The sequence below is a fragment of the Pelecanus crispus genome, chromosome 2, assembly GCF_030463565.1.
Source record: "Pelecanus crispus isolate bPelCri1 chromosome 2, bPelCri1.pri, whole genome shotgun sequence".
Taxonomy (NCBI): Eukaryota; Metazoa; Chordata; class Aves; order Pelecaniformes; family Pelecanidae; genus Pelecanus; species Pelecanus crispus.
In genome coordinates this window covers 167,668,864-167,695,627 of record NC_134644.1, presented here as the reverse complement: position 1 = coordinate 167,695,627, position 26,764 = coordinate 167,668,864, and the positions used below count along the sequence as shown (strand labels likewise).

At 39.8% G+C, this 26,764-nt stretch overlaps 1 protein-coding gene across 3 annotated transcripts in view; it reads left to right on the top strand.

Annotated features, from left to right (window-relative positions):
• ZFAT (zinc finger and AT-hook domain containing) overlaps window positions 1–26,764 on the top strand; it is a 92,825-nt gene that overhangs the window by 16,078 nt on the left and 49,983 nt on the right. For 2 of the 3 annotated variants that reach the window (XM_075704941.1, XM_075704943.1), the window contains 3 exons: window positions 573–833; window positions 11,109–11,282; window positions 26,448–26,598. In XM_075704941.1, the coding sequence (XP_075561056.1) occupies window positions 573–833; window positions 11,109–11,282; window positions 26,448–26,598 (586 nt within the window). The remainder of the gene's footprint in view (window positions 1–572; window positions 834–11,108; window positions 11,283–26,447; window positions 26,599–26,764) is intronic. The other variant, XM_075704944.1, reaches the window with a different exon arrangement.

The window sequence follows — 26,764 nt, the reverse complement described above, 5'->3', positions numbered from 1 at the left end:
GTGAATGGCTAGCTGGTGGCAAGCTGGGTAGAGAGAGATAGCTGGAATTTATGGTCATGTGCATTGTTAAAAACTTAGTTCTGTCATTGCTAATTTAAAGTAGATTGAGATATGTTTTGTCCTGGAAAGAGGAAAACAAGGAGCAGAGATATGAAATGACTGTCATAAGCCTCAGAAGTTCTGGTGATACGAGTTGCCTATGAGTCCTCCTGTTCCTGTGTATGTTGCTACCCAGCACTTGCCAGCAAGGCTTTTTAAATGTTTGAGAACTGCTGTAAATTCTCCTTTTACAGTTATACAACAACATAAAAGAGTGCTTGCAGTGTGATTTCTGTAAAACTGTGGCACTTTGACATCTGCCAGTCTCAGTAACACAGATGTTACTGCTTTGCAGCTAGCAGAAATGCCAACAAATACCATTGCTAAGTTTGTGTGAAGCTAACTTTTTCTTAATCTTTAGGGACAGAGGCTCTGGAACTTCATTTAATATTCATATTTTTCAGAGATCGGATGGATATTAGCTAATTAGGTGTGGAATTTAATTATAGCTTCTTTTTAACTTCCTTTTCTAGAGCTTCTTGTGGTGAAGAGGAAACGGGGCAGACCAAAAGGGTCTACTAAGAAGTTTTGTGTGGATGAAGATGTGGCAGAAAATAACCCTGTTCCAAGTGAAGAAACTCCTCCTGGGACAGAAGAAGGACCGGAACTGGCTGAAGTCTCACCAGGCAGCTTGGAATGTAGGAAATGCAATCGGAAGTTCTCCAACACACGTCAGCTGAGGAAGCATATCTGCATTATTGTTTTAAATGAAGGAGAGGAAGAAGGAGATGGAGGTAAGAAAATACCCAACAAAAATACATGAAGCATGTTGTAAAACAGTGTGTTTCCATCCTTTAACCTGATTGGTAATGACTCATAATCCCCAGTGTTAATTTTAAATGGAATGGAATTGTCTGTTTCTTTTAACATAAAAAGCATGTTGAAGCAAAACTGAGAATAAAGCTAGGCAAGGTTTTTTTTTTCTTTTCAAAAAGGTCAGAACGCTTATTGCACTAATGATTGTCTTAAACTCCGTGAAATGCTTCTTTTGCATAAGCAACTGTTCTGTTTCTCACAAAGAGGATTACAGTTTTCCAGTGAGAAAGGGTATGGACCACATAGGTAAGTATCACACATAGGTGAGGAAGGATGATCCTGTAGAGGTGTTTCTGTCATGTGACTTGGGAAACATGAATTCTGTCCTGTTATTTAGATAGATTTAAAGACTGCTTTTCTGAATGGCTTGTTTTACTGTATAAAAAATAATGCCAAACTCCCCTCTTCTATTTACAGAACTTTATGTGAATGACTGTCTTTGGAGTATGAGAGTTGGTTGCTTTAAGATTGACTTGAATATATTCAACCTCTCAAAGTTTTAGAATAGAATAGAATATTTCAGTTGGAAGGGACAGTGATCATCTGGTCCGACTGTACTGCAGGGCTGACCAAAAGTTAAAGCGTATTATTAAGGTCATTGTCCAAATGCCTCTTAAACACTGACAGGCTTGGGGCATTGACCACCCCTCTAGGAAGCCTGTTTAAAAAGGCAACAGTGAACATTCATTTAGAATAGAATAGAACAGAACAGAACAGAACAGTTGGAAGGGACCTACAACGATCATCTAGTCCAACTGGCTATTTAACTTTGCTCAAAGGTGACTGTCACATGCATACAAAGTAATACATTTGTCCAACTTACCTAACTTTATGTGAGTTTTGTGTTTGCGTTAAAATTAGGTTTTTGCTTTTGCTATAATTGCTTGGCATGATATCCTGTTGTTTCTACTGGTAGACACATTGCCATTGATTCTTCTCCAGTTTTCTATTACCCTTTTGTATCCAGTCTATCGTCATGGTACACAACTAGTATGACCATTTTACTTTCAGTGAGATGTAGAAGGTAACTTCTGTGGCAAAGAATAATTAAAATGGGCTTAGAATATGTTGACAGAGTGCAGAAACTCTTGCTTTGATAAAGCACCTGGTTATTTTTTTGTACTACCATCAGTGGTAGCATTTTTCAACTATGTATAGTGACCTTCATTCCAGCCATCTCACCTCTGGCATCACAAATGTCCATGCCCTTTGCTGTTTGTATGTGGGTGTACTTGATGTTAACATTTGCATTATTTTGGCTATCTTGCCTTTTCTAACATCCTTTTAAAATTAAATCTTAGATCAGAGCATAAACTGAAATTAACTGTTCTTGACCTATTAGCTCATTACTGCTCCTAAATCTTATCTAGATCTGTTTTGCTACAAAACACACTGGCAGATTTTTCAAAGTAAATTGCTCAGCCTTTTCCTTCTTTAAAAAGAAAACAGCCGCACTTTTGGGCAAATGGAACATTTTTTATTTATCCTCTGGCAAAAGCAAAGCAATCAAGTGAAATAAGTCATTCTTGAACAGCAAATAACGAGGGCTTCCAGTTGCTGGTGACTAGTGCACCTAGAATGTCTCCAGCCCAAAGCTTCCTACCTCGACTGCAGACTGTGAAGGTACTGGGGCCTGTTTTCATCCTGAAGAGATTATTCTTCCTTGGAATACCTCTGGGAAATTCAGTCTTCAGCCATCTACTGATTGCTGTCCCATCACAGGAATTTTTTTCACTTCTGGCTTTACCATACGAAATTGCTTTGGGACAACTTTTCAATTTCTGAATGCGTAGATAAAAGTAGCATGCATATTATCATCCTTTAAGAAAATGTGATTACATTGAGCAGCTCCAAAGTTTCTGGGGAGTGTACAAGAACAATATGGTCTATGCCTAGGATTGCTTGTCATACTTGTGTTACTTTACCAGCTCAGAAAACATGTTCTTTAAAATTTGAGCTGTTGAATTGTTATGAAGAAAGTTTTGAGGATGATGGATGAACCTTCTAAATGTGAACAAAAAAGTCTAAAACTGAAAAGGCAAGCAAATAATGAAAAGGTAAAAGTACTTTTTATCTGTTCATGCAATTTCATGAGGACCTGTTCATAATTTAAAAATAAAAATACTTGGACAAATGCACCAAGATTCTTAGTTGTCAAAGTTGTTGACAGTCCCTGAACTAGAGGTTTTACCCACATCATTGGCAACTGAAAGCTGTTAAACGCTTAATTTATCTAAGTGGGTTGCAAAGCTGTCTGGTTTCTAGTTTTCAGTATGTTCTGTGTTAATGAGCTTAAGAGCATTATTACATAATTTGTGAAACAGTGGTGCTTTTGATTGTTTCTTAAACCTGATGCTGCTCATTTCATTGGGTGTCATCTTGCTCTGTAACTCTAGGAAATGGTGAATAGTAATTCTGTACTAACCTCTTGCATAAGGTTCATAATTTAGAAATGTTCACATTTGTGTTGAGATTATTCTTATCCTGTATGAGTGTTAAGTAACAGACTAACTAGACTATATGGAAATTGCTTATGCACCTGGTCAGTCTTACCATTCTCCTCAGCAACTCTGCTGTAACTGTTTTGAGATGGAGGACCAGAACTAGAAGTGGTGTTCAAGACACAAGAGCATCTTTGGTTTACACCATGGCATACATTTTTTATCTTGCTTTTCTGTTCTACTATTTTCTTAATGGTTCCTCAGATTATGTGTGCTTTTCTGACTACTGATGAGTATTGAACTTATGTTTTAAGGGAACTATTTAGCTAGCCAGCCAGCCAGATCTTTCCTGTGTTGTAAGAGTCAATTTAGAGCCCATTGTTTTGTCAGTGAAGTTTTTTCCTTTATGTGCTTTGCTTTGCATTTGTTGTTGCTGTTGGTGGGAGTGTGTTCCAAACTAGGTTTTCTAAGCTTTATTTATACTCAACAAAGATCAAATCGGTACTTTAGGGGAGCGGGTGGAGCAGCATAGGGTTAGCTGAATTGCTCGTAGGCTCCATTGACTGTATTAACTAGAGCTCTCTCTATAATGGCAATTTATAGTTGTAGCTTGTGGGTGCCTTAATCTGGTTTAATTCCAGGTTATTCTGTCACCAGTTACTGATTATTGAGAGATCTTTCTGTAGCTTCATTATCATCAAATGGTGTTGAATCTAAATGTACCATACACAGAGAGTGCTGTCTCAGCACATAGTATTGCAGGTATTACACCAGGTATTTATTTTGTGTGTGTGTTTTTGTGTGTGTATAATGTATAGCAAATATTTTGGTTACTTGAGCAGATGTGGTTGATACCACATTTTCTAGAGTAAACTATCCCTGAGACAAAAAACTTCTTGAACTCACACTTATTTTGGTGTATATGAGAAAAGGAGCACTGAACCTTCTAATTTGATGAGATTTGTCCTTTGATGAAGTTCTTAGAGCTAGATGGACAATTTTATTGTGGGTCTTTGAACCTTCCAGAGTTACAGTATCTTCTTTCTCATTTCAGACACAGTAGTTCAGAGTAGATGGCTAAAAATCGTAAGGAGCTTTGACTGCAAGTTCTTCTCCCTTAGTATCTGACCTCTGACCTAATACACATATGGTATTTTTTTCCCCCTTTTTATCCATGTCTTTCCAACTTTAAATTACTTTTATCTGTTTTTCTAATGGTTCTGTGATTTTTCTGTAGTATTTACTACTTCCTCATGTTTTTAATTTCTTGCAAAGTTTAGCACTGTATGGACATCGATTAATAATCAAGTATGTTTTCACTTTACACTGGGTCTGGTTGGGATGGAGTTAATTTTCTTTGTAGCAGCTCATAGACATGGTGTTTTAGATTTGTGACCAAAATAATGCTGGTAACACACTAATGTTTTAGCTATTGCTAAAGTATGCTAAACATATAAATATTGAAAAGGTATATATTGATATTCTGTGATATTCTTTATTGAGAGAAACATAATATATGTATTGAGCTGAAGCTGAAATATTAGAAAGGCTTCCAAGTAATAAAATGTTTTGCTATGTTTTATAGATCGACAAGGGAAATGTTGAAAGCCTTATCATATTGGACATTTAAAATTACAATGAATAAATCACTCTAAAACTGTATTGAAAGTGCAGTATGTATTGGTCAGAGGAATAATTTGTGGATGTAATAGGCCTCTGCTGTTCTTTGCTTCTGCGATTAGTGATCCACATTGACCTCAGAGATCAGTGTCTCATTGACGTTTCTCCCACTCTTTCAGGAGTCACCAAGCCTTACGGGTTACTGACATCCTCTGTGCGTCTAATTTAATCCTTTGATGCATAATGATTGCCTTCACCTTGTGGGCCCATTCACTAAAACAGCAAGAAAAAAGTGTGTTAGTTTTTTGCACAGTAGTAAAAAAATGTCCACTGTGCTTACAAATCCCCCATGTACATGCTTAGTAGAGATTTTTTTAATAGAGGGCTTATTTGTCTAAGAAAGTTGCTGTGATTTAAATAGAGCTGTGTGTACATCTTTTTCTGTTTTTATTTGGTTAATCCAAATTGACGGTTTTTGGCTAATGATTTGAATCTGTCTGGCTGGAGGTACTGCCATCCATTCTTTTTGTCCTAAGGCAAAACTAGAAGAGTTGTGATTCTTCCTGAACAGCCATGTGTCTGCTCCCAGCCAGAAAACGGAGCTGCTTCAGCCCCTGCCGCTGGGATGTGATGGGTTTGGGAATTTTGGCTGTTGCTGAGTTGGATCAGTAGCTGCCTGTAAACTCACTTGTTTTGAGAGATACACAACAGGTAATTATTTTAACCACCATCCGTCTCCCACACTGCAGCATACCCGAATCTCTGGCAGATTAAAGAGAGGACGCTTGATGGCTGGGAAATGGGATTTGGGTGGAAGATGGATTACAGCAGTGGACAGCCCGGATTCTCTTCTCTGGAGTGAACCATTCATTCCTAGCAAATTAGGAGCCTGCATAATTCTAAAGATGGCAATTTTGGCCTTAGTTTAAAATGTTTTTGCCATCAACTGGATTCTAATTTAAATTAATTCTTTCTGCGAGTAGTATGTCAATCTCTGCAAGGAGAACCAATTGCATGTGTTCATTTTGAATGGCCAGTTTACTTTTTTTTTCCAGAGTACTTTCTTGCTACTATGAAATACCAGCATCTTTTAGGGGATGAAAAATAATAATCTGAATGAAGAGTAGTTTAAAAACATTCCAATTAGGGATGTGTAGCTGTGCCTGCAAAATACCGCACATCCAATTATGAATGCAGAGAGTAGTACCTTCAATTAACGACTCAAATAGAATCATGGGACAGATGAACAACGGGACTCTGAAAGCAGTGATTCATTCAGAGTTGACAGTAGCTTTACTCATCAACACAGACAGGACCATTCCTTAAATGTGTTAGGAGGCACAGGCATGGCGTTGTATTTCTTGCACAAACAGAAGCAGGCATTTAAAATGCGTGTTGCTAGATAGGGGAGGTCAGTTTATTCGGCTGTTGAGTTGAAGTGCCAGCTGACAAAGTGCTGAGCTGACTGCTTAGCAAGGGAGATGCAAAGTGAGGCAGTTTGTCTAAATAAATCTGTTTAGGAGCAAGTAAAGACCCTTACTGCCTGGAGGAAATTTGCTTAGCTGTTCTAAGTTGCATATACTCCATTTTCTCCTAAATTGTCTTAAAAACACTGATTGTTGTATTATACAGATGAATTGTCCTAGTTGTGAGAGACAAAATACTTATTTTGACTCTCTAATCCACAGTAGTAACAGTTAAGTAATTTTTTTACAGGAAGACGACTAAATTACTGATGAAATGGTCCCATATTATGGAAAGGCAGTTTGAGCCCTGTGGTCAAAGCTGAAGCTCTTGTTTTTTATTAAAACATGCTTTTGTCTCCCTCTCCATCCTTTCCTAAAGCACACCTTCTAGGTCAGGGTTTTTCAGTGTAGTGAGAGTTCAGGAGGAAAGCAGCTGTCATTGAGAGTTAAGATTTTTTTGTTTGTTTGTTTGGTGGTTTGATGGAGTGTGTTACTTTTGGTTACTTTTTTCCTGAGGTCTCTATCAGGTTACACACAAACTGTGAAACAGTTATGTTTGTAGTAAAAGGTATGGGCAACGTGTGCAGCTCCAGCTCCTCATCCACAAATGGCTCTTGAAGATACTTCTTCCTCTCAGAAAGGGGGAGAATGGGGCTACTGCCATCAACATTAATCAGAGTAGTGAATAATTTTTAATATTTAAGTATCAGAACTTGACTTGACCACTCCATAGAGAAGAGAGATTTTTTTTTTTTTTTTAAATGTGTCATGTGAGTGTTGAGAGCATTCGTACATCTTGAACTAGTCCTAAATATTTGTATGATCAATAAATCAGTTGAATTTTCAGTCTTGCCTGGTTTTGGCCAATATATGTGTGGGCTTTTTTTGTGTTAACAAAATTTGCATAGCACTTTACCTTCTTTGCATCTTTGCAGATACTGAGTGTAGTTGAGTTAGTTGCTGGATGTTCTCAGCTCATATTGAGAAGGTGGAAGTTGAGATTCAGTTCTTTGTTTGAAGTACTTATCAGCTTTGGGTTTATTAAGAAAATATTTTCACATCGCCATAATCTTCATATTTAGTGCTTAGTATCCATGTACAAGGTTTATGTGCATATGAAATAGAGACATTTTAATGAAGAAATATTTTTATTTTGCAATTCTATATATTCTCTTAAAATATCTTATTAAGTAGCACTGGAATTCTGTTTTGAAAGCAGGGAGTCAGTCAGTTATATTTATCGTAACAGGTCTGTTCTTTTTCACAGCTTTTACCCTTGGTTGAACTGAAGGCATTAGCAAACTGATCTGCCTGATAGAGGCACATTAGGAAAGAAAAACAGCATGAAACATTTGTTAGCTTGTTATTGTGGTAATACTAGTTAGTTATTCATTAATGTGGATCACTAACAAACTCTACTCTGTGGTTCATCCTTTTGTTCCTTTTCTGTTTTTTAGTAGAATTCCAATATTCAAAAGTAAATAGAGTTACAGATTAACATGAAAAGACAATAAAACTGTTTTGTCTTTTGGTTTCAGCTACTTTATTTCCTCATTAGACTAACTCTTAGTTTGTAATGGTTAGAAAGGAAGATTTAGGAGTAGGGTACTTGGATTCTATTCATATGCCTGCTAGGAATTCATTATGTGATCCCGAGCAAAATGGAGAAAAGTCTGTTGTCCTCATCACAGCTTTCCTTTCAATCTATAGTTCTGGATTTCTGTTAGCTAAAACATACAACATTGACTTAGAGTTTTGTCCACAGGTATATAATTTTTTTTTTTTCCCTAAAACTAACACTAACTCTTAACTGTCCACTGAACAAAGGCAGAGCAATTAACCAAATTAATTTCTGTATTTGTTGTTTAATAGTATGTGAAGTAGCCTCAGGGAAACACAATTTAATAAGCAGCTTACATACTTTGTGTATTCTGATTCTTTATGAGCAGGCTTTCTTCTGTTGGTGGCCTGGGCCTGCTGCAAAATTTGTGATAATTCATTTTATTGCTGATAATAAAGTAACAGTGTCTGTTTCATGAAGGAAATGTGGAAAAATGTGTTTGTTTCCTCCCGCCCCTGTTCATCCCACCAAAAGAAAACACTGCACAAGAAGATTCTGCTTGAAAGGGATTTTTCTTTATATTCAAATATCCCTTTGAAGTATTGCAGATAAATGTCAGCGTTAGAATTAAGTGGTTTCAATATCAATCAATAATTTACAACTATATTAGGGAGTTGAATGGGGACATAATGAGACCCTTTAAAGGTATAAAGCGGCAATATTTTCCAATATCATAGAAATCTACAGAGAAAAACGTAGTTCAGAAGAGGCATATATCAAGGAATTTATCTAATGAAATTGAAGAAATCGTTAGCAGGCACTGAAAAGCAGGGGGCTCTCAAGGCAGAGCATGTTTCTATAACCTAGAAACTGGAAGCCGGGGCAAAAACATTGCTAATGTGACTCCATAGAAGGATGGCTTGCTAACTGTGTTTGAATTCAGTTTGCTATGTGGTTGTTGCTCATTGTAGGTGTTGTAAATATGAATTTCAGATTTACAAGTTAGTGTCAAGTCATTAACAGTTGTTGGCATACACATGCAGATGTGTGTGCCTGAGAAATCTAAACTGATTCCTACATACCTTGTTTCCTTCTGGTTTTCTATCTAGTAAATCTAGGAAAGAGCTTGCAATTTATCCCAGTGCTAGTTACTTGATCAGTCGTAACTATGATACTTCAGTTTGTGCTTGTGCCCTCCTTTTTTTTTTTTTTTTTTTTTTAAGGAACAGCCAACACTTTTTAACCCCTTGTTCCATTAAGGTAAGACCATGGGAGACAGACTTGTTTGAATCTCAGCTGAATAATAACAAAATACTACTGGAATTAAAACACAGCCATTTCCATGTGGCGTATCTTTCCAATGCTTTTGCTATTTGCATGCCATAAACAACTCTAGACACACTACAGCTTTGCTGTTACTGGTGTTTATTTATATATTGTTTTCCTATCTCAGTAGAGCAGCTACAGCATGTTATGAATATACATTGAATGACTTATTCTGGAGATTGTGCCAGGTGCTTTATATTCAGGGAAGAAAAAAATCTCAGATTCACTGAATTCATTTACAGTTTTCTTTCTTCCATCAGTTTTTGCTTTCTTTACTCATTACCTCTGAAACGTTTGTCTAATCCCTTAATTTGCCAAGATTGTTTTCTCTAGCCTGCATTTTCTACCACTTCATCTAATGTAAAGAAATTTCATTGGTATAAACTTGCAACCCTCTGTTTTTATTCTTCATGCAGCTAATTCTTTATATATAAACCTTTTTTTTTAGAATTCCAGTAAGAAATTCCTCATTTGCTTTAAGGAAGAAATAGCTTCAAGGAACAACTTATCTGATGACTGATTATGCATTTTTATTTCAGATGAGTGTTTTGAATACAACTGTTGCGTTGTTTTCTAGTTAACAGGTCCAAAAGTTATTCAACTTAAGAGGCTGAAGACATTCTGAACAGCAACAGTTAGGGAATGATTTAGAAGTGCAGGCCTTCAAAATGAAGAGTTACATGTCAGGAGTTAGGCTGAACCAAAGAACTGTTTTAAACCTTAATTCTTTTTGAATTGACACTGAAAAAGAAAAGTATGTTTGTGGCTATTGATTCAGAGTAACAGTGGTGGGGGGGAGCCTAATCCAGAGAGACTGTTATAGAATCATAGAATCGTTTAGGTTGGAAAAGACCTTCAAGATCATCCAGTCCAGCCATCAACTTAACAGTACCAAGTCCACACTAAACCAGTCAAGGGTAGACTAGACTAAACCATGTCCCAAAGTGCCACGTCTACCCGTTTTTTGAACACTTCCAGGGATGGTGACTCCACCACCTCTCTGGGCAGCCTGTTCCAATGCTTGACTACCCTTTCCGTGAAGAAATTTTTCCTAATATCCAACCTAAACCTCCCCTGGCGCAGCTTGAGCCCATTTCCTCTCGTCCTATCACTAACTACTTGGGAGAAGAGACCAACACCCACCTCACTACAACCTCCTTTCAGGTAGCTGTAGAGAGCGATAAGGTCTCCCCTCAGCCTCCTCTTCTCCAGGCTAAACAACCCCAGTTCCCTCAGCCGCTCCTCATAAGACTTGTTCTCCAGACCCTTCACCAGCCTTGTTGCCCTTCTCTGGACACGCTCCAGCACCTCAATGTTTTGGAAGACTTCCATTAAATAAGATGGATAATGAATCTGGTACTAGGAGAAATAATCCTAAAGTCATCAGAACAATTACATAGGGAAAGGAGAAAAATAATTCGTTCATTAATGGTGAAATAATAAGGAATTCTACAAAGTTTATAGAATTTTCACAAAAATCCACAATAGTGTCAAGATAATTTAGAAACACAAATGTTTCCGAGAGTCCTGTTTTAGAATTTTGATTTTTTTCTTTATTTTATCTATTTGCTCTATTTGTGTAAGTATCACACTAGTTTTATTAAACAGAGGGGAAAAAAGTTCCCCTTTAGGGACTCGTGCAGCACGTCTCATTTTGATAACACCTATGTCTTTCTACAGTAGCATTAATTTTCTCCTAATTCTTTCTCGTAGCATTAGTGACTGTTACCCGCATTTCTTTGGTACATAGTTACATTCTTTTTGATGTTTGCTCTTTAGGTAATGATTCTGACGTTGACCTTGACAGGAAGGAAGATGAGCGAGAAAAAACTCCAAAGAGGCCCAGAGTTCAGAAAACAGAGAAAACTCCATCAACTAAGGAGACTGAACAGGTTTCAGGAGCTAAAAATCCTATTATAAGTGTGGTTTTGACAGCCCATGAAGCTATTCCAGGTAATCAGAATCACTAATTATATAATCAAATTTGGCTGTGTCCATGCTGACACTGTATAAAGTAGTCATTGGTCTAAGACTGAACTGCTTAGGATATTTATTATCTGAAAAATATTTAGTGTTATTTGGTTATCTTGATACATAATGTCTGCATCTGGCAGCTACATAATTTTAGAACTACTGTCACATTTCTTCGTAGGTATAACAAATGCTGGACCTGAGTGTAGTTATCTGCATTAACATCAGTTATGTTTAGTCTGTGAATAGCTTTAAAGAAGAAACTGAAAAAATCAGTGGCCAAAGAAAAGGAAAGTATTTTTCCCCTTGAATATCTTTATTTTAGCTCTTTATTTGTGTGTATATTTATGATAAATGTAAATTTGATTATGAAAACATAAGTAGCTTAGTATTTATATAACTTAATATTTATGTATACCAGTAGTTTGACAGAAAATATGTATATGTATTTGAAGATCAAGTGAAGTTCCTATATAATGATTAAAGGATTCTTCATCTGTAAATTTTTATAGTGCCTTTTCATCGGAGGGTTTTGGAACAATTTCAAACTATTTATTTTAAAACTAGACTTGCATTTGCCTGTTTCTGTAAACCAGTCACTCACCTGACTGTCAGAATCCCTTTTTATAGTTTTTTGCATTATTTTCAGCTTTGTAGCTTTATTGTTCTCCTTTTCATTATTGGTAACATTTCTGAATATTTGTTTTGCTTTTAGCTCTCAGAATGACTAGAATGGATTTATTTATTTTACTGTTGTGGGTTGGAAGCTAGCTGGATTTTCTGTGTTGTTCTTTAATATCTTTTCATTTGGAGAGCTGCGATATGCTTGGACTTTGCTAAAATGCATTTCTAATTGCGATGGTAGAAGAAGCTGGATGATCTCACCTGTGAATATCCCGTGTGCTTAGAAGGGAAGTAAAAAACACCTTCAAATTCATTGTTTGAGAAACATCATGCAGGGGTTTTTTTGGACTTACACTGAGCTGTTAAAAATTTGGTCTTACAATATGGTAAATAGAGGGGAAGGTGCAAGAGGACCGGTGAGCATTGGAAGTGTGGAAACCTGGCTTCAGGGTGGTTTGAGGTCTGTGCCTCTTCGTTTCACTAGCTGCAGGCACCATTCTCTCATGTGATGTAACCTGGGCTCTTTCCAGCTGTTACTAAACACTCATTTTCCCACTGTGTCTCCCACCTTTTTTGCCTCTTTCCCACTGCATGTAGCTTCTCCCCCATCCTGGTGCCCATTGCCCTCGCTGCCACACGTGAGTCTCCCCTCATGTCCTCTACTCCTTTGTCCGGGCAAAAGGGCACATGTGATGGCTGGTTAAGGGGCTTATGTAGATGCTAGGAAATGGGTTCATATAGGTGTTAGTTTATGGATTTATACATACACCCTCCCACCTTCCTCAGGGCTTTTGGGACGAGCTGTAATTGGGGTCTCCTCTCTCCAGGTGCTAAATTTCAGGAATCTTGTAAGAATTTTTGTCTTTGAGATCTTCAGACTTCTGGCAGGGAGTAGAAGAATTTTCAGGCGGGAAAGGAAAGACATGGTAGTGCAATCAAAGACCCATTTTTTAGGAAACTAGCCTAAAGAGGCAAACAAAATAACAGTAAATACAGATGGTGAAGAAAATGTAGTAAGCATGTGATACAGGAGAGGAAATGAAAATCTAGAGGAGATTGGTGCCTTATTTACTACTTAGTGAAATTTTTCTTTGGACAACAAAAAGTTTGGGTTTTCTTTACACATATGCTTTTTAAGTGACTCAAAATATTAAAACAGCTTCAACTTTGGACCTGTTTGTGCACAATACATGTTACATTCAAAAGGCTTTAATGAACCAAAGGGATTTACAGTCAAATGTGAACCTGCAGCTATTTTTGAAGGTCCTCTCATTTATTTGGTTGACAATTACTAATCTTACTATGTTCAAGTTCCCAGCTAGAATATGTATACTAAAAATGGCATTGTTGTTAAGACAGTTATGAATTATCATCCTTCTTTTTCAGAATTTGGAAATTCTGGAAGATACTGTATGAGTGGTTAACTCTCTGAAGATTCAGAAGAAAAATATTTAATTTCCTACAATTATGTTTTAATTTATTTTTCATTGTTTTTCCTTCTATTTCTTTCATTAATTTCCATGATCTAACTGTATTTTAATGTCACTAGCAATTCTTAGGCTGTTCCCCTTCCTCAGTAATACTTTAATGTCTGGAGTTTTTATAAGGATCTTTCATAGTCTTTTATTCCATTTTTCTGGAGATTTATCTTGTGCTGAAGAGGTGAGTTATTGCTATAGACTGCTGTTGAAGAACAGAAATAGATAAAACATTTCTCCCTTCTTCCGTGCTTTCTGTGTGCTAGATCATCTGTAAAGTTAAGTTGAAAATAAAGTTTAAAAGTGCTTAAGCACTATCAAAACTTAGTCATCTTTTTGCAAGCATTAGCATTTTGTGGCCACCTGTTATCTAGCTTTAAAGATGCATGGAAATACCCCTTTTTGTGTCCAGTGCAGTAAAATTCTGTTGAAGATGTCAGATAAGCATTCTGTCAATTAGAAAAATAGAGAAGGCTTTAAGAATTAGTTGTATTTTATCCACAGCATAGAGGAAATATTCACACTGTATGTCTCCCTTCTTAAATGAAGGATACTTTTAGGAGTATTACATTAACAGTTTGCTGTAATTTTGCTATACACTAATTAGGGTTGGAACACTGCTTTATATCATGTGTTCAGTAGATTATGAATAGATTGATCTCTTCAAAATCCCTTTGAACAAACAGATCATTTGGTTTTTAAACTTCCCAGAAAGGACTGTTAGACAACATTGATTTTTCCCCGTGTCCCTTTTCTGTAATGTTTACTTGGGAGGCATATGAAAGGTAATAGATTTACAGCTCTAGAAATTTGGAAGCTTGCATTAACCCACAGAGTAAATACAGTTTGAATAAAAGTGGTAGATTTTAGACTTCTAAAGGTCCCTTCCAACCCAAACCATTCTATGATTCTGCAACTGGAGGAACCCAAAGACCTTGAAGACGGGGAGTGTTGTGTTCATGAACACGCACACCTTGTATGAGATTAAACAGAGTACTTTTTTGGTAAACATTGCAATTAAGAATGAGAATGAATAACTGCAGTTATATGCACATCTAAAAATACTTTGTTGTGAATGGCAGATACTTTTGTTCATAGTCTATTTTTAAGAACCATTGAGTAAACTCTGCCAAATATTCAGTCTTCTGGTTTTTTATGGTTTTTTTATTTCCCATGTTTGAATTCTGTAATATTATGAAGGCTTCTAAAACCAATTTATTATTCATGCTCAATTACTTTGATTCAGGAGAGATTCTGCTTTGAACATTTAAATTGTTGTTTTATGTGAGTCTTGCAATATTTTAAAGATTCAGCTAGTTACTAGGAGAGTTGTTTTAAGTTCCTGTAAAGACAGTCAATGGTAGAATTCTTGGGTTTTTTGGTAGACCTCAAGATATACAAGAATAGCATAAAGTATTTAAATTCTTGATGCTAATTATTTTTTGATTTCTAAATGAGTTGGATTTTTTTCTCCTACAAATTCTCAATACAAGGTTTTTTTCTTCCCAATTTCCACTGAGGAGCCACTTTCTGTGAAAGGCCAGCTGTGTTCTCCTGCTGCTATACCCTGTGCTGTAATTTATGAACACTTGGTTCCTTCTCCCATTGAGATTTTGGGAAGCGGTGGAGAAGTGGAAGAATGTAATTTTACTTACTCTTTTGGGACTGACTTAGTTTAACTGATGACAGTCTCTTCTGTTAAACTGATAACAGCATTTTGTGTTGAAGATGACTTTTTTTTGGTAGCTCACAGAACGATGGTTGTGGGTTTATGACACATCTGAATGGATTTAATATCAGACTGTTGCCAAGGGAGCTTTCCTGCTTGTTTCTTATTTCCCAGGTCACTTCCCCTTTCTTGCACCGGCAGTAGTGCTTGTGTCAGCCTGCAGTAAACTGTTCAAAAAAAAAAAGGGCCAGTAAGTACACATATGTGTGCACATGCATGTACACATACTCATTTTCTCTGTCAGGAGAATTTTTTTTCTACCAGTTTTGCTTACTGAACTGTCGCACATTGAGGCTGCACAGTTTTGGAAAGCGGGAAAGTGGTGGCAAAATGAGTCTCTCGGGGGGGAAAGGAGGAGGACTGAGATTGCCCCTTTTCAAAGTAGCTGAGTGGCTTAAGTCATTAAGGGCATGGTGCGTCAGTTTGCACGGGCAGGGCACGCGGGGAAGGCCGAGTGCCCCCCCTCCTAGCTCAAGAGGTAGGTTTGGTAAGTTCAGCTGGTGAGAGGGAGCCTAGGCACAGCCATGGTGTGCACCCGGCGGAAGGCTGTATCCTCTGCACTAGCCAGAAAGGCTGTATGTACCCAGACTGAGCTCCCAGGGAAACACACAGCCGTCCAGGTCTCCGGCTGCAGGGAGTGCCACCAGCTTGCTCTGGGAACAGATGGCAGTGGAGCAAACAGCTGTGTGTGCTGTGACCAAGTGGATTATCTACTCGGCTTGGTGGCAGAGCTAAGAGAGGAAGTAGACAGGCTACGGAGTATCAGGGAGTCTGAGCAAGAGATAGACTGGTGGAATCACGCCCTGAGCTCCCGGACACCTGACCAGGGACAGTTTCCAGAGAAAGCCTGTGACCAAAGGGAGCCAGTATCCTCCCCCCACCAAGATGTAGGCAGGGTCTTAGAGGGAAGCGGCGAGTGGAAACAAGTCTACAATCGGGGCGGCAAGCGGACGCTTTCCTTGCCCACCATGACCCCCCAGGTGCCTCTGCACAATAGGTATGAGGCTCTAGATGTGGAGGACCAGTCAGTGGATGATGTGAGCGTTGATCCATCTACACCAGAAGAGTTGCCAAGACCACAAAGACCCACCCCCATATTACTACCACCTCAACAAGGAAGAAAAGACGGGTCATAGTCGTAGGAGACTCCCTCCTGAGGGGAATGGAGAGTCCAATATGCTGGGTGGACCCTCCTCATAGGGAAGTCTGCTCCCTGCCAGGAGCCTGGGACAGAGATACCACCAGGAGACTTCCCAGCCTGGTACGGCCCTCGGACTACTACCCCTTACTGCTCTTCCACGTGGGTAGTGACGAAGTTGCATTGCACAGCCCAAGGGTGATTAAAAGAGACTTCAGGGCCTTGGGACGCTTAGTGAGGGAATCGAGGGCACAGGTCATCTTCTCCTTTCCTCCCTCCTTCCAGTTGTGGGAGGTGACATTGGTAGGAACAGGCGGATCCAATCTCTTAACACATGGCTCCGAGGCTGGTGCCACTGTCACAACTTTGGGTTCTTCAACAATGGGACGGCCTACATGGCACCAGGCTTGCTGGCGACAAATGGGATCTACCTTTCTCAAAGGGGAAAGAGGGTCTTTGCACAGGAGCTTGTGGGGCTCATTGACAGGGCTTTAAACTAGATGTGAAGGGGGAGGGGGAACACATCAGGCTTGCCTGTGACAAGCTGTGGGATGGTACGCAATGGTTAGAGGGACGCGGTGCTACTGTGAGCCCTCAACCTGTTGCCCAGAGGCATGATGAGGACACTGCAGTACAGCTGAAGTCTTGCAGAGATGAGCCGGGGGCTCCTGAGATAGTTAGAGCTCACAAGGAAACCTTCGTGAAACACCCCGAGGGAAACAAGGGATGTTCTACTAAGAAGGTGACACGGCTAGCAGCCCAGATGAAATGCCTCTACACAAACGCACGCAGCATGGGGAACAAACAGGAGGAGCTGGAAGCTGCTGTGCTACTACACAGCTACGACCTGATTGCCATAACCGAAACCTGGTGGGACGAATCCCACAACTGGGATGTGGCTGTTGATGGCTACAGGCTGTTCAGAAGGGACAGGCGAGGAAGGAGGGGCGGAGGCGTTGCCCTCTACATAAAGAAATCAATACAATGTGAAGAGCTGTCCTTGAAGAATAGCCACGAGCAGGTCGAAAGCTTATGGGTAAGAGTCAGAGACAGAGGCAACAATGGGAACCTTGTGGTTGGTGTCTACTACAGGCCGCCTGATCAAGGGGAGCCTGCTGACGAAGCCTTCTTCCTCCAGCTCCGGGAGGCTTTGCGCTTGCAGACTCTTGTCCTGCTGGGGGACTTCAACCACCCTGACATTTGCTGGAAAAGCAACACGGCGAGCTGTAGGCAATCCAGGAGATTCCTGGAATGCATAGACAACAACTTCCTAAGCCAGGTAATAGACACCCCTACCCAAGGGGACGCGATACTGGATCTGATGGTCACCAATGCAAGTGAGCTCATCGGTGATGTCAAGACTGGAGGCAGCTTGGGCTGCAGTGATCATGCATTGGTGGAGTTCACGCTCCTGAGGGACATGGGAAAAGCGAGGAGTGCAGTCAGGACCCTAAATTTTAGGAAAGCAAACTTCCAGCTCTTCAAGGAGTTAGTCAGAAGGGCTCCCTGGGAGACGGTCCTCAGGGACAGGGGAACGGAACAGAGTTGGCAGGTCATTAAGGACACCTTCCATAGAGCACAAGAGCTATCAGTCCCCAAGTGTAAGAAATCAGGCAAGGAAGGGAAGAGACCAGCATGGCTGAGTTGAGACCTGCTGGTCAAACTAAAGAGTAAGAAGGAACGGCAGAGGCAGTGGAAGCAGGGACAGGTGTCCTGGGAGGAGTACAGGGAAGCGGCCTGGTTGTGTAGGGAGGAGGTCAGGAAGTCCAAGGCGAGGATGGAGCTGAATTTGGCAAGGGACGTAAAGAATAACAAGAAGGGCTTCTACAGGTATATCAACCAGAAAAGAAAGGTTAAAGAAACCGTACCCTCCCTGATGAACAAGAAAGGTGAACTTGTGTCAACGGATGAGGAGAAGGCTGAGGTACTCAACAATTTCTTTGCCTCGGTCTTCACTGGCAACCTCTCTCCTCGCCTCTCCCAAGTCCATGGACCAAAAGATGGGGAGCAGGGGGGTAAAGCCCCTCCCACTGTAAGGGAAGATCAGGTTCGAGACCACCTGAAGAACCTCAATGTACACAAGTCTATGGGACCTGATGAGATGCATCCCAGAGTCCTGAGGGAATTGGCTGATGTAGTTGCCAAGACACTCTCCATGATATTTGAAAAGTCATGGCAGTCCGGTGAAGTCCCTGCTGACTGGAAAAAGGGGAATGTTGTGCCCATTTTTAAAAAGGGAAGAAAGGAGGACCCTGGGAACTATTGACCTGTCAGCCTCACCTCTGTGCCTGGGAAGATCATGGAACAGATCCTCCTAGAAGCTATGCTCCAGCACATGGAGGACAGGGAGGTGATTTGAGACAGCTAGCACGGCTTCACCAAGGGCAAGTCCTGCCTGACCAACCTAGTGGCTTTCTATGAAGGAGTGACTGCATCAGTGGACAAGGGAAAAGCAATGGATGTCATCTGCTTGGATTTCTGTAAAGCGTTCGACACAGTACCCACAACATCCTTCTCTCTAAATTGGAGAGATATGGCTTTGACGGGTGGACTGTTCGATGGATAAGGAATTGGTTGGATGGTCGCATCCAGAGGGTCGTGGTCAATGGCTCGATGTCCACATGGAGACCAGTGACAAGTGGGGTCCCTCAGGTGTCCGTACTGGGACCAGTGCTATTTAACATCTTCATCAATGACATAGACAGTGGGATTGAGTGCACACTCACCAAGTTTGCAGACGACACCAAGCTGAGTGGTGCCGTTGACACGCCAGGAGGACAAGATGTCATCCAGAGGGACCTGGACAAGCTGGAGGGGTGGGCCTCTGTGAATATCATGAGGTTCAACAAGGCCAAGTGCAAGGTCCTGCACCTGGGATGGGGCAACCCCCGGTATCAGTACAGGTTGGGGGATGAAGAGATTGAGAGCAGCCCTGGAGAGAAGGACTTGGGGGTACTGGTAGATGAAAAGCTGGACATGAGCCAACAATATGTGCTTGCAGCCCAGAAAGCCAACCGTATCCTGGGCTGCATCAGAAGAAGCGTGGCCAGCAGGTCAAGGGAGGTGATTCTGCCCCTCTGCTCTGCTCTGGTGAGACCTCACCTGCAGTACTGCGTCCAGCTCTGGGGCCCTCAGCACAAGAAGGACATGGACCTGTTGGAGCAGGTCCAGAAGAGGAGGGCCACCAAAATGATGCGAGGGCTGGAACACCTCTCCTAGGGGGCCAGGCTGAGAGAGTTGGGGTTGTTCAGCCTGGACAAGAGAAGGCTGCGAGGAGACCTTATTGCAACCTTCCAGTACTTAAAGGAGGCCTACAGGAAAGATCGGGAGAATCTTTTTAACAAGGCCTGTTGTGACAGGACAAGTAATAATGGATTTAAACTAAAGGAGGGTAGATTTAGACTAGACATAAGAAAGAAATGTTTTATAATGAGGGTGGTGAAGCACTGGAACAGGTTGCCCAGAGAGGTAGTGGAGGCCCCATCCCTGGCAACATTCAAGGTCAGGTTGGACGGGGCTCTGAGCAACCTGATCTAGTTAAAGCTGTCCCTGCTCACTGCAGGGGTGTTGGGCTAGGTGACCTCTAAAGGTCCCTTCCAACCCAAAGCATTCTATGATTCTATGATTAAGCCCAGTACATACAGACTGCTGTCCGAGGGCAGTGCTGTCCTCCCACCCCCAGCCACAAATTCCTGTCCTTTGGAGCACTGTACATGTTCATGCAGTTGTGTGGTAAAACACACTAGAAAACTAATTATATATTTGCAGAAGGAGACATGTGGTGTAAATTCTAGCCAGATCCGTTCTCTGATTCTCTTCATTTTCATAAACTCCTATGCTTGCACTTTTAAGGCATCACAAACATAGGATCGTAGAATCATTTAGGTTGGAAAGACCTTTAAGATCATCCAGTCCAACCATTAGCCTAACACTACCAAGTCCACCACTAAACCAATTAAGGGTAGAGTAATAATTAATTTCATGTTTCCTTGCTTGGTGGCTGGATTATTTTTAATGAAAGTAAAACTAGGAATCATTAAGGTTGGAAAGGACCTGTAAGATCATCAGTCCAACCATCAACCCAACAGCACCATGCCTACTAAACCATGTCCCATAGTGCCACGTCTACATGATTTTTGATCACCTCCAGGGTGTTCACCCATGTCTGGCTATTAAAGACAGAGGCAAAGGTGGCATTAAGTACCTCAGCCTTTTCCTCATCCTTGGTGGCAATGTTTGCCCCCACATCCAATAAAGGATGGAGATTCTTCTTGGCTCTCTTTTTGTTGTTAATGTATTTGTAGAAGCATTTTCTTATTATCTGTTACAACAGTGGCCAGATTGAGTTCTAGCTGGGCTTTTGCTTTTCTAATTTCCTCCCTGCAGGACCTAACAAGATCCCTGTACACCTCCTGAGTTGCCTGCCCCTTCTTCCAAAGGTGGTAGACTCTCCTTTTTTCCCTGAGTCCCCGCAAAAGCTCCTTATTCAGCCAGGCCGGTCGATTTCCCCGCCGGTTGGTCTTACGGCACACGGGGACAGCCCGCTCCTGCGCCCTTAAGACTTCCTTCTTGAAGAGGGCCCAGCCTTCCTGGATCCCTTTGCCCTTCAGGACTGCCTCCCAAGGGACTTTCCCAACCAGTGTCCTGAAGAGGCCAAAGTCTGCCCTCCGGAAGACCACGGTAGTGCTAGTTGAGTGTCAACATGTAGTTGAGTGGAGGGCTGGAGAAAAGAAGCTAACCTTATGTTGATTTAAAACAAACATGGAATTAAGCAAGGTTAAGAAAATTAAATCTTTCCCTTCTGAATGTGAGCAGGTATCTATATTACCATGGAGTTACAGACTGATTTAGCTCAAAGTTGGTCCAATGTCCAGCTCTGTTGAAAGGGGTAGTAATCTTCATCCCACCAAATACAGGTCTGTGATTCTATTTCTTTGAGTTAAAATGGGTTTAACCTCATCATGAGCTAACCTATAAAGACATTAAAAGGTTCTTCTGCCTTTTTTTAAGCTTTATTTTGGAGATGAGGGGTGGGTTTGCATGGGGAACATTGAGGGTTATGGGTAGGGTTAGTTTCTGTTGGTTTCACTTTCAGAACTGTCACCAGGTGTCATGCATTTGGAGCACATTCCATAGGATATTGTAGAAATGGAAAAAACACATTAGTTCAGAAAGACATTGTAAGAAACAGATACTCACTTCATACCCTTAACAAATTATTTCACCTATGCAGACCAAGGTACCTAATTATGAAGGTTTTTTTAAACATAGAAAGAAAAAAAAGAAAAAAGAAAAAAAAATCCATAGTTTAAAGATTGATCTAGTTGGATCAGTTGTCTCTAAAGGCAGCTTGCAGCATCTCTGTAGGAAGGAAATAAGAAACTTATTATGTAAAGTCTCCCAGATTTTGACAGCCATTGAGCTCGTAGTTGCATCTGGATCATCATATTTAATACATATCTATTAATTTGTCTAAATCCCTTCTTGAATACATTCATATTTTCAGTGTCTGTAACATTGTGCAGTAATTGTTTCATAATTTAATTACACAGAGGGTGAAAGTGTACATTCTTCTGTTTTGTTTTAGGCCTGCTGACTGCTTATTTCTTTGAACTGCTCTTTGTTTGTGGTTTGTGAGATAATGATTATTCACACTTTTTTCACAGTATTGCTAATTTTAGAGGTCTTTCTGATATTTCTCTTTCATTTATCTTTCTTCCAAGCTGAAGGTCTCTGACACATGTATCCCTTTTCAAAACAAAATATTTCTGATTTTGTCTTTGTTACTGTTTTCTAGTTTTTCTGTATCCTTCTTGTTGCCCATACTTGAATTTGTAGGATGTTCATGGAATTTAGTTGGATTTTAGTAGAAATTTGGTTGATGATGTCTCCTGGTTTATTTCTGATCCATTCATAATAATTCCTTCCATTGTGATCACCTTTTAGACTGTTGATAAGTATTGGAGAGCTCTATAGTGAAGGGCAAGATACTTTTATAAGGGACAGACTGTAAGAGGTTAGAGGCCATCACTGAGTTTAAGCCAGAGATAGGGCACGCTGGGTAATGCTTATCTGTAGAAGTTGCTGTCAGAATGTCATGAGGAACTCAAATCTTATTACCCTTAAAGGAGATTTACTTAGAACAGATGATATTGGCTGAAGAGAGGAAAGCAAAAGACATAAATAATGGCCAGTAAACTAACGTCCATTCTGTATTTAAAATAGAGATATAATAGTGCTGGAGGAAGGATTTTTTTGAAAGAAACGATCAGTACAGTTAACCTCTTTTTTCCCCCTGGTATTTTGTCCTGGTGTCATCTGGGATAGAGTTAATTTTCTTCCTGGTAGCTGGTAAAGTGCTGTGTTTTGGATTGAGTATGAGAAGAATGTTGATAACACACCGATGTTTTAGTTGTTGCTAAGCAGTGCTTACGCTAGTCAAGGACTTTTTCAGCTTCCCATGCTCTACCATCCGAGAAGGCTGGAGATGCAGAAGAAGCTGGGAGGGGGCACAGCCAGGACTGCTGACCCAAACCGACCAAAGGGCTATTCCATACCATATGGCGTCATGCTCAGTATAGAAACTGGGGAAAAGCTGGCAGGGGGGCTGCTGCTCAGGGGCTGGCTGGGCATCGGTCGGCGGGTGGTTAGCAATTGCATTGTGCATCACTTGTTTTGTATATTCTATTATTATTATTATTATTATTATTATTATTATTATTTTCCCCTTCCTTTTCTGTCTGTCCTATTAAACTGTCTTTATCTCAACCTGTGAATCTTATCCCCCCGCCCCCGTTTTTCTCCCCCATGCCACTGGGAGCAGAGGGAGTGAGTGAACGGCTGTGTGGTGTTTAGCTGCCTGCTGGCTTCAACCGCGACATATTTGTCTACTCTGACTTCTTGAAATGATTGTCCAGGGAAACAGGAAGACTTTTATCTTCCTTATTGGCATGATATTTTTAATGGAAAAACGGACCTTGTATCTGTTTGCCTTGTTCTTACAGTTTTTCCTAGCCGGTGGCTGCTCTTAGAGACACAAATACTGAGGGCATTCTCTTGGGATGTGGACATGGGTTCACTACCTACTAGGTTGGGTAGAGCCTAGAAACCAAGCTCCTCACTTTCTGGGCACATGCGTTAGTCATTTGTTTATGATATAACAGTGATTGCTGTGGCTACTGGTCCATCAGTAGCCCGTACTTAGGCAGCATCCCAAGTGGATGGAGGCATCTAATGTTTCTCAATGCTTCCATATCTTCTAAGGGTAGGAAGTAACTACCTAACATGAGGCCATGTAATTGCCTACTATGAGCAAGTACTCTATCGGTATGTTCAAAGAATTGGATCTCCTTCTTTAGGTTTCTAGAGGTATTTGCCTCTCTATTAACTGCATGGGGAATGTAGGTGGTAGTGTTAGGATGACCTGGAGCATCTTTCCACTCCAAGTATGGAAAATACTGGAAAGTTAAGTACTTGTCTAGTACACCTAATTTAGGTGATTCAAATTTTATACTGATAACACAAAAATCTATTAAACAGTTCAACAGTCTTTTCAGGAAATGCTTGAACTTCCTGAAAGGCAGAAGCGCACAGAGGAGGTTTAGTGCAGAGCATTTAATGAGGATCTTTGTCTCATATTCAGGAAACTGGAGGCCTGAAAGAGGTAGCCATGCATATAGAGCAGTTCAAGATCTATTTTAACTGAGTCATTTTAAATATAGAAGAATTTGCTTCTATTTTAAAAATATTGAAGTATGGGAGCACTAGTCTGGTGTCTGATGTCTGTTTTATCATCTTTATACTGAACCCACTGATTGAACTCCTGCACTGTAATGACAAGCTCCCGTCTCACTGGGCTACTGCAGTGCGATTTGGGAGATGCAGGACATCATGTCCTGCTGGACAACCTGACATTTGTGGGAGAGGGAGTGACAAGAAGTATAGAAGTTACAATGTTCTGGTAACACTTAAGTTGAAAACTTGGAAGATCAGTTCTGATCAACTGGCAGTATCTTTAGTACAGAACTGAAAGCATTATTAAAAAATAGTAGTCAAAAAAAGCCATTTTTAGATCCAGCTAGTTCAGTGAGCAACAGAGCTATTACAGTCTGTTTATTTACAGAGCTGGCTGATGTCCCATCTGATACAAAAAGCTTCAATAGCCTCACATACTCCCAAATGGCCACTTCTCAAAATATCTCAATTTCCCACTTTAAATCACTCTGAAGGACCCACAAGATCTCCATCTTTCTCCCTTGTCTTGTCTACAGCGCTGCTTTCCTTAGCTCAATGTCCCTAAGTCTTTCACACATGTTGTTGGGTAATCCCCAATTATTACTGATTTTTCCCATATACTCTACCTGCCTTTTTCCTGATGCTTTTGCTAGTCTGCAGGCTAAAAGGTTTTTTTAGGGAAGCTAGATTTAGTAATTTGCTAACCAGCTACTTTTCTTTGGATGGTGTACTCTCTGTGGTTTAGTTTTGTTGTTCTTATAATTGTTGTTTCAGAGCCTTTATGTTAATATTGCATATATTTTGTAAATAATATCTTCAGAAACCTGCTCTTTGAGTGGAACAAGAATTAATTTAATCCTTTTGTTAAAGGGATAGCTCATGCATCATTCTTTGAACTTTCTATTCAGGTGGTTAATTTTATATATACTTATATATGCAAAACAGTGAGTATCTTAAAAATATGTTGAGTATGTTGACTCTGTCTTTTGCTTTCTGGGCTCTCTCTAGGCTTTTGTGTCTCAGATTTCTTTGATTCTCACTGTAAATTCTTTCCTCTATCACAAAGGTGTATTGTACTTTTTTTTTCCCCTCAGCAATCTGATCAGGTGAATTGAAATGAGATCAGATACTAATATAATATCCAAGAAAAAGAAAATAAATGGAAACTTACCCAATTTCAGTTTTACCTGAAGTTGTTAACTTTGTTATTTAATTCAGAGATATTTTCATGTGCAATCTCTGCTTTCTTGTCCCCAGTATATGATACAACAACCTTTAATTACAGGTCCTGTAATACTTTTTTCCTAGGATGGATGGGTGTTCGTCTATTACTACATATTTAATGTCTTGTTTTCTTTTTGTTACTCAGTATATGGTCCCTCATTTACTATTCATTTTTCAGTATCAGACCAGAAAGCAAATTTTTTTTTTCAAAGATTTTTCTGCAGTACTTGTTAATAGAATATGAAGATTCACAAATATTTATATAATTGTAATATATATGTGAATAAATACATAAATGTACAAATATATATAATTTCAACTTTTGAAGATAATAACATTCCCATTGAACATGTGGGTCAATGAGTTACAGACAGACAAGTTAAAAAGGAGGGGATCAATCAATAATAGGTGCTTGGCTTGATATACATGAGGTTTTGTTTGGGGTTTTTTTCCATGTAAATTAATATTTGCATGGATTTTCGTTACCTTCAATGCTAACTTTGGATGCCCAGCATTAAGTTTTTCCTGCCACTGTTCAGAAAATAAAGAACACCCAGCTAAATAATTTCAACCTAATTGCATCTCAAAATATGCTTATTTTTGCCTCAACTAACTGTAAAACTCTGAGGGACATAATCTGATTTTACTGTGTTCAGTAGAGCCCCTTTACTCCTGCTTCTAATGGAGATTGAGAAGTGCACATAGAACATATTCCTTTATTCTGAGGCATGGCAGCATGCCCCAAAATATAAACAATAAAAGATCTGTTTGAGGAAAAGATGTGCAAACTTTTAAATATAGACTAAACAGTGTCTTTTCCCCAGCCTTATTTGTGAAACTGATTAAACAGCTTGGCTGAAGTTTTCAAAGGATGTAGTGTGAGGCAGAAACAGAAAAATTAAAATTTCATTTTGAAAAGTTACAGTTTTTTAAAGGTGGAAGTATTTGGATATAGCATCTCATAATAGTAGGCATCAAGCGCCATGAATAACCCTCAGACCCAGCAGTCCTGGCATGTTATTTAAGCAGATCTGTGGCGTAAGTACTAATGTCTTCTGGAGGTGTATCCATCATTTTATGCACACGAATTTAACAACAGAAACTAAAATAGTCGAACCAATGATTACAGAGTTTAATGTTTTGTTTACGCTTGTATATTATAGACAATGCACGTTTTAATATGACATTTTTAATGAGCATTTTTTTGTTCTTGCTTTTAGGAGCCACAAAAATTGTTCCTGTTGAGGCTGCTCCCCAAGAAAGTGAACCTGCAACTCCAGAAGCAACAGTTCAAGACCCATCACAGCGAAGAGGATATCAAGAATATGCCATTCAGCAAACCCCATATGAACAGACAATGAAATCTAGCAGGTAATTTTAAAGTACTTATATTTGTGTTCATGCAAAATATGACTGAAATGCTTCCCTATCCATTTTCATGAAATTGAAATATTTTCTGAGCTTTTAAATAAAGGAACAGCTGAAAATAATCTGTGCATAAGTTGTAGAATTCAAAAAGCCTGTGGAGAATACCTTT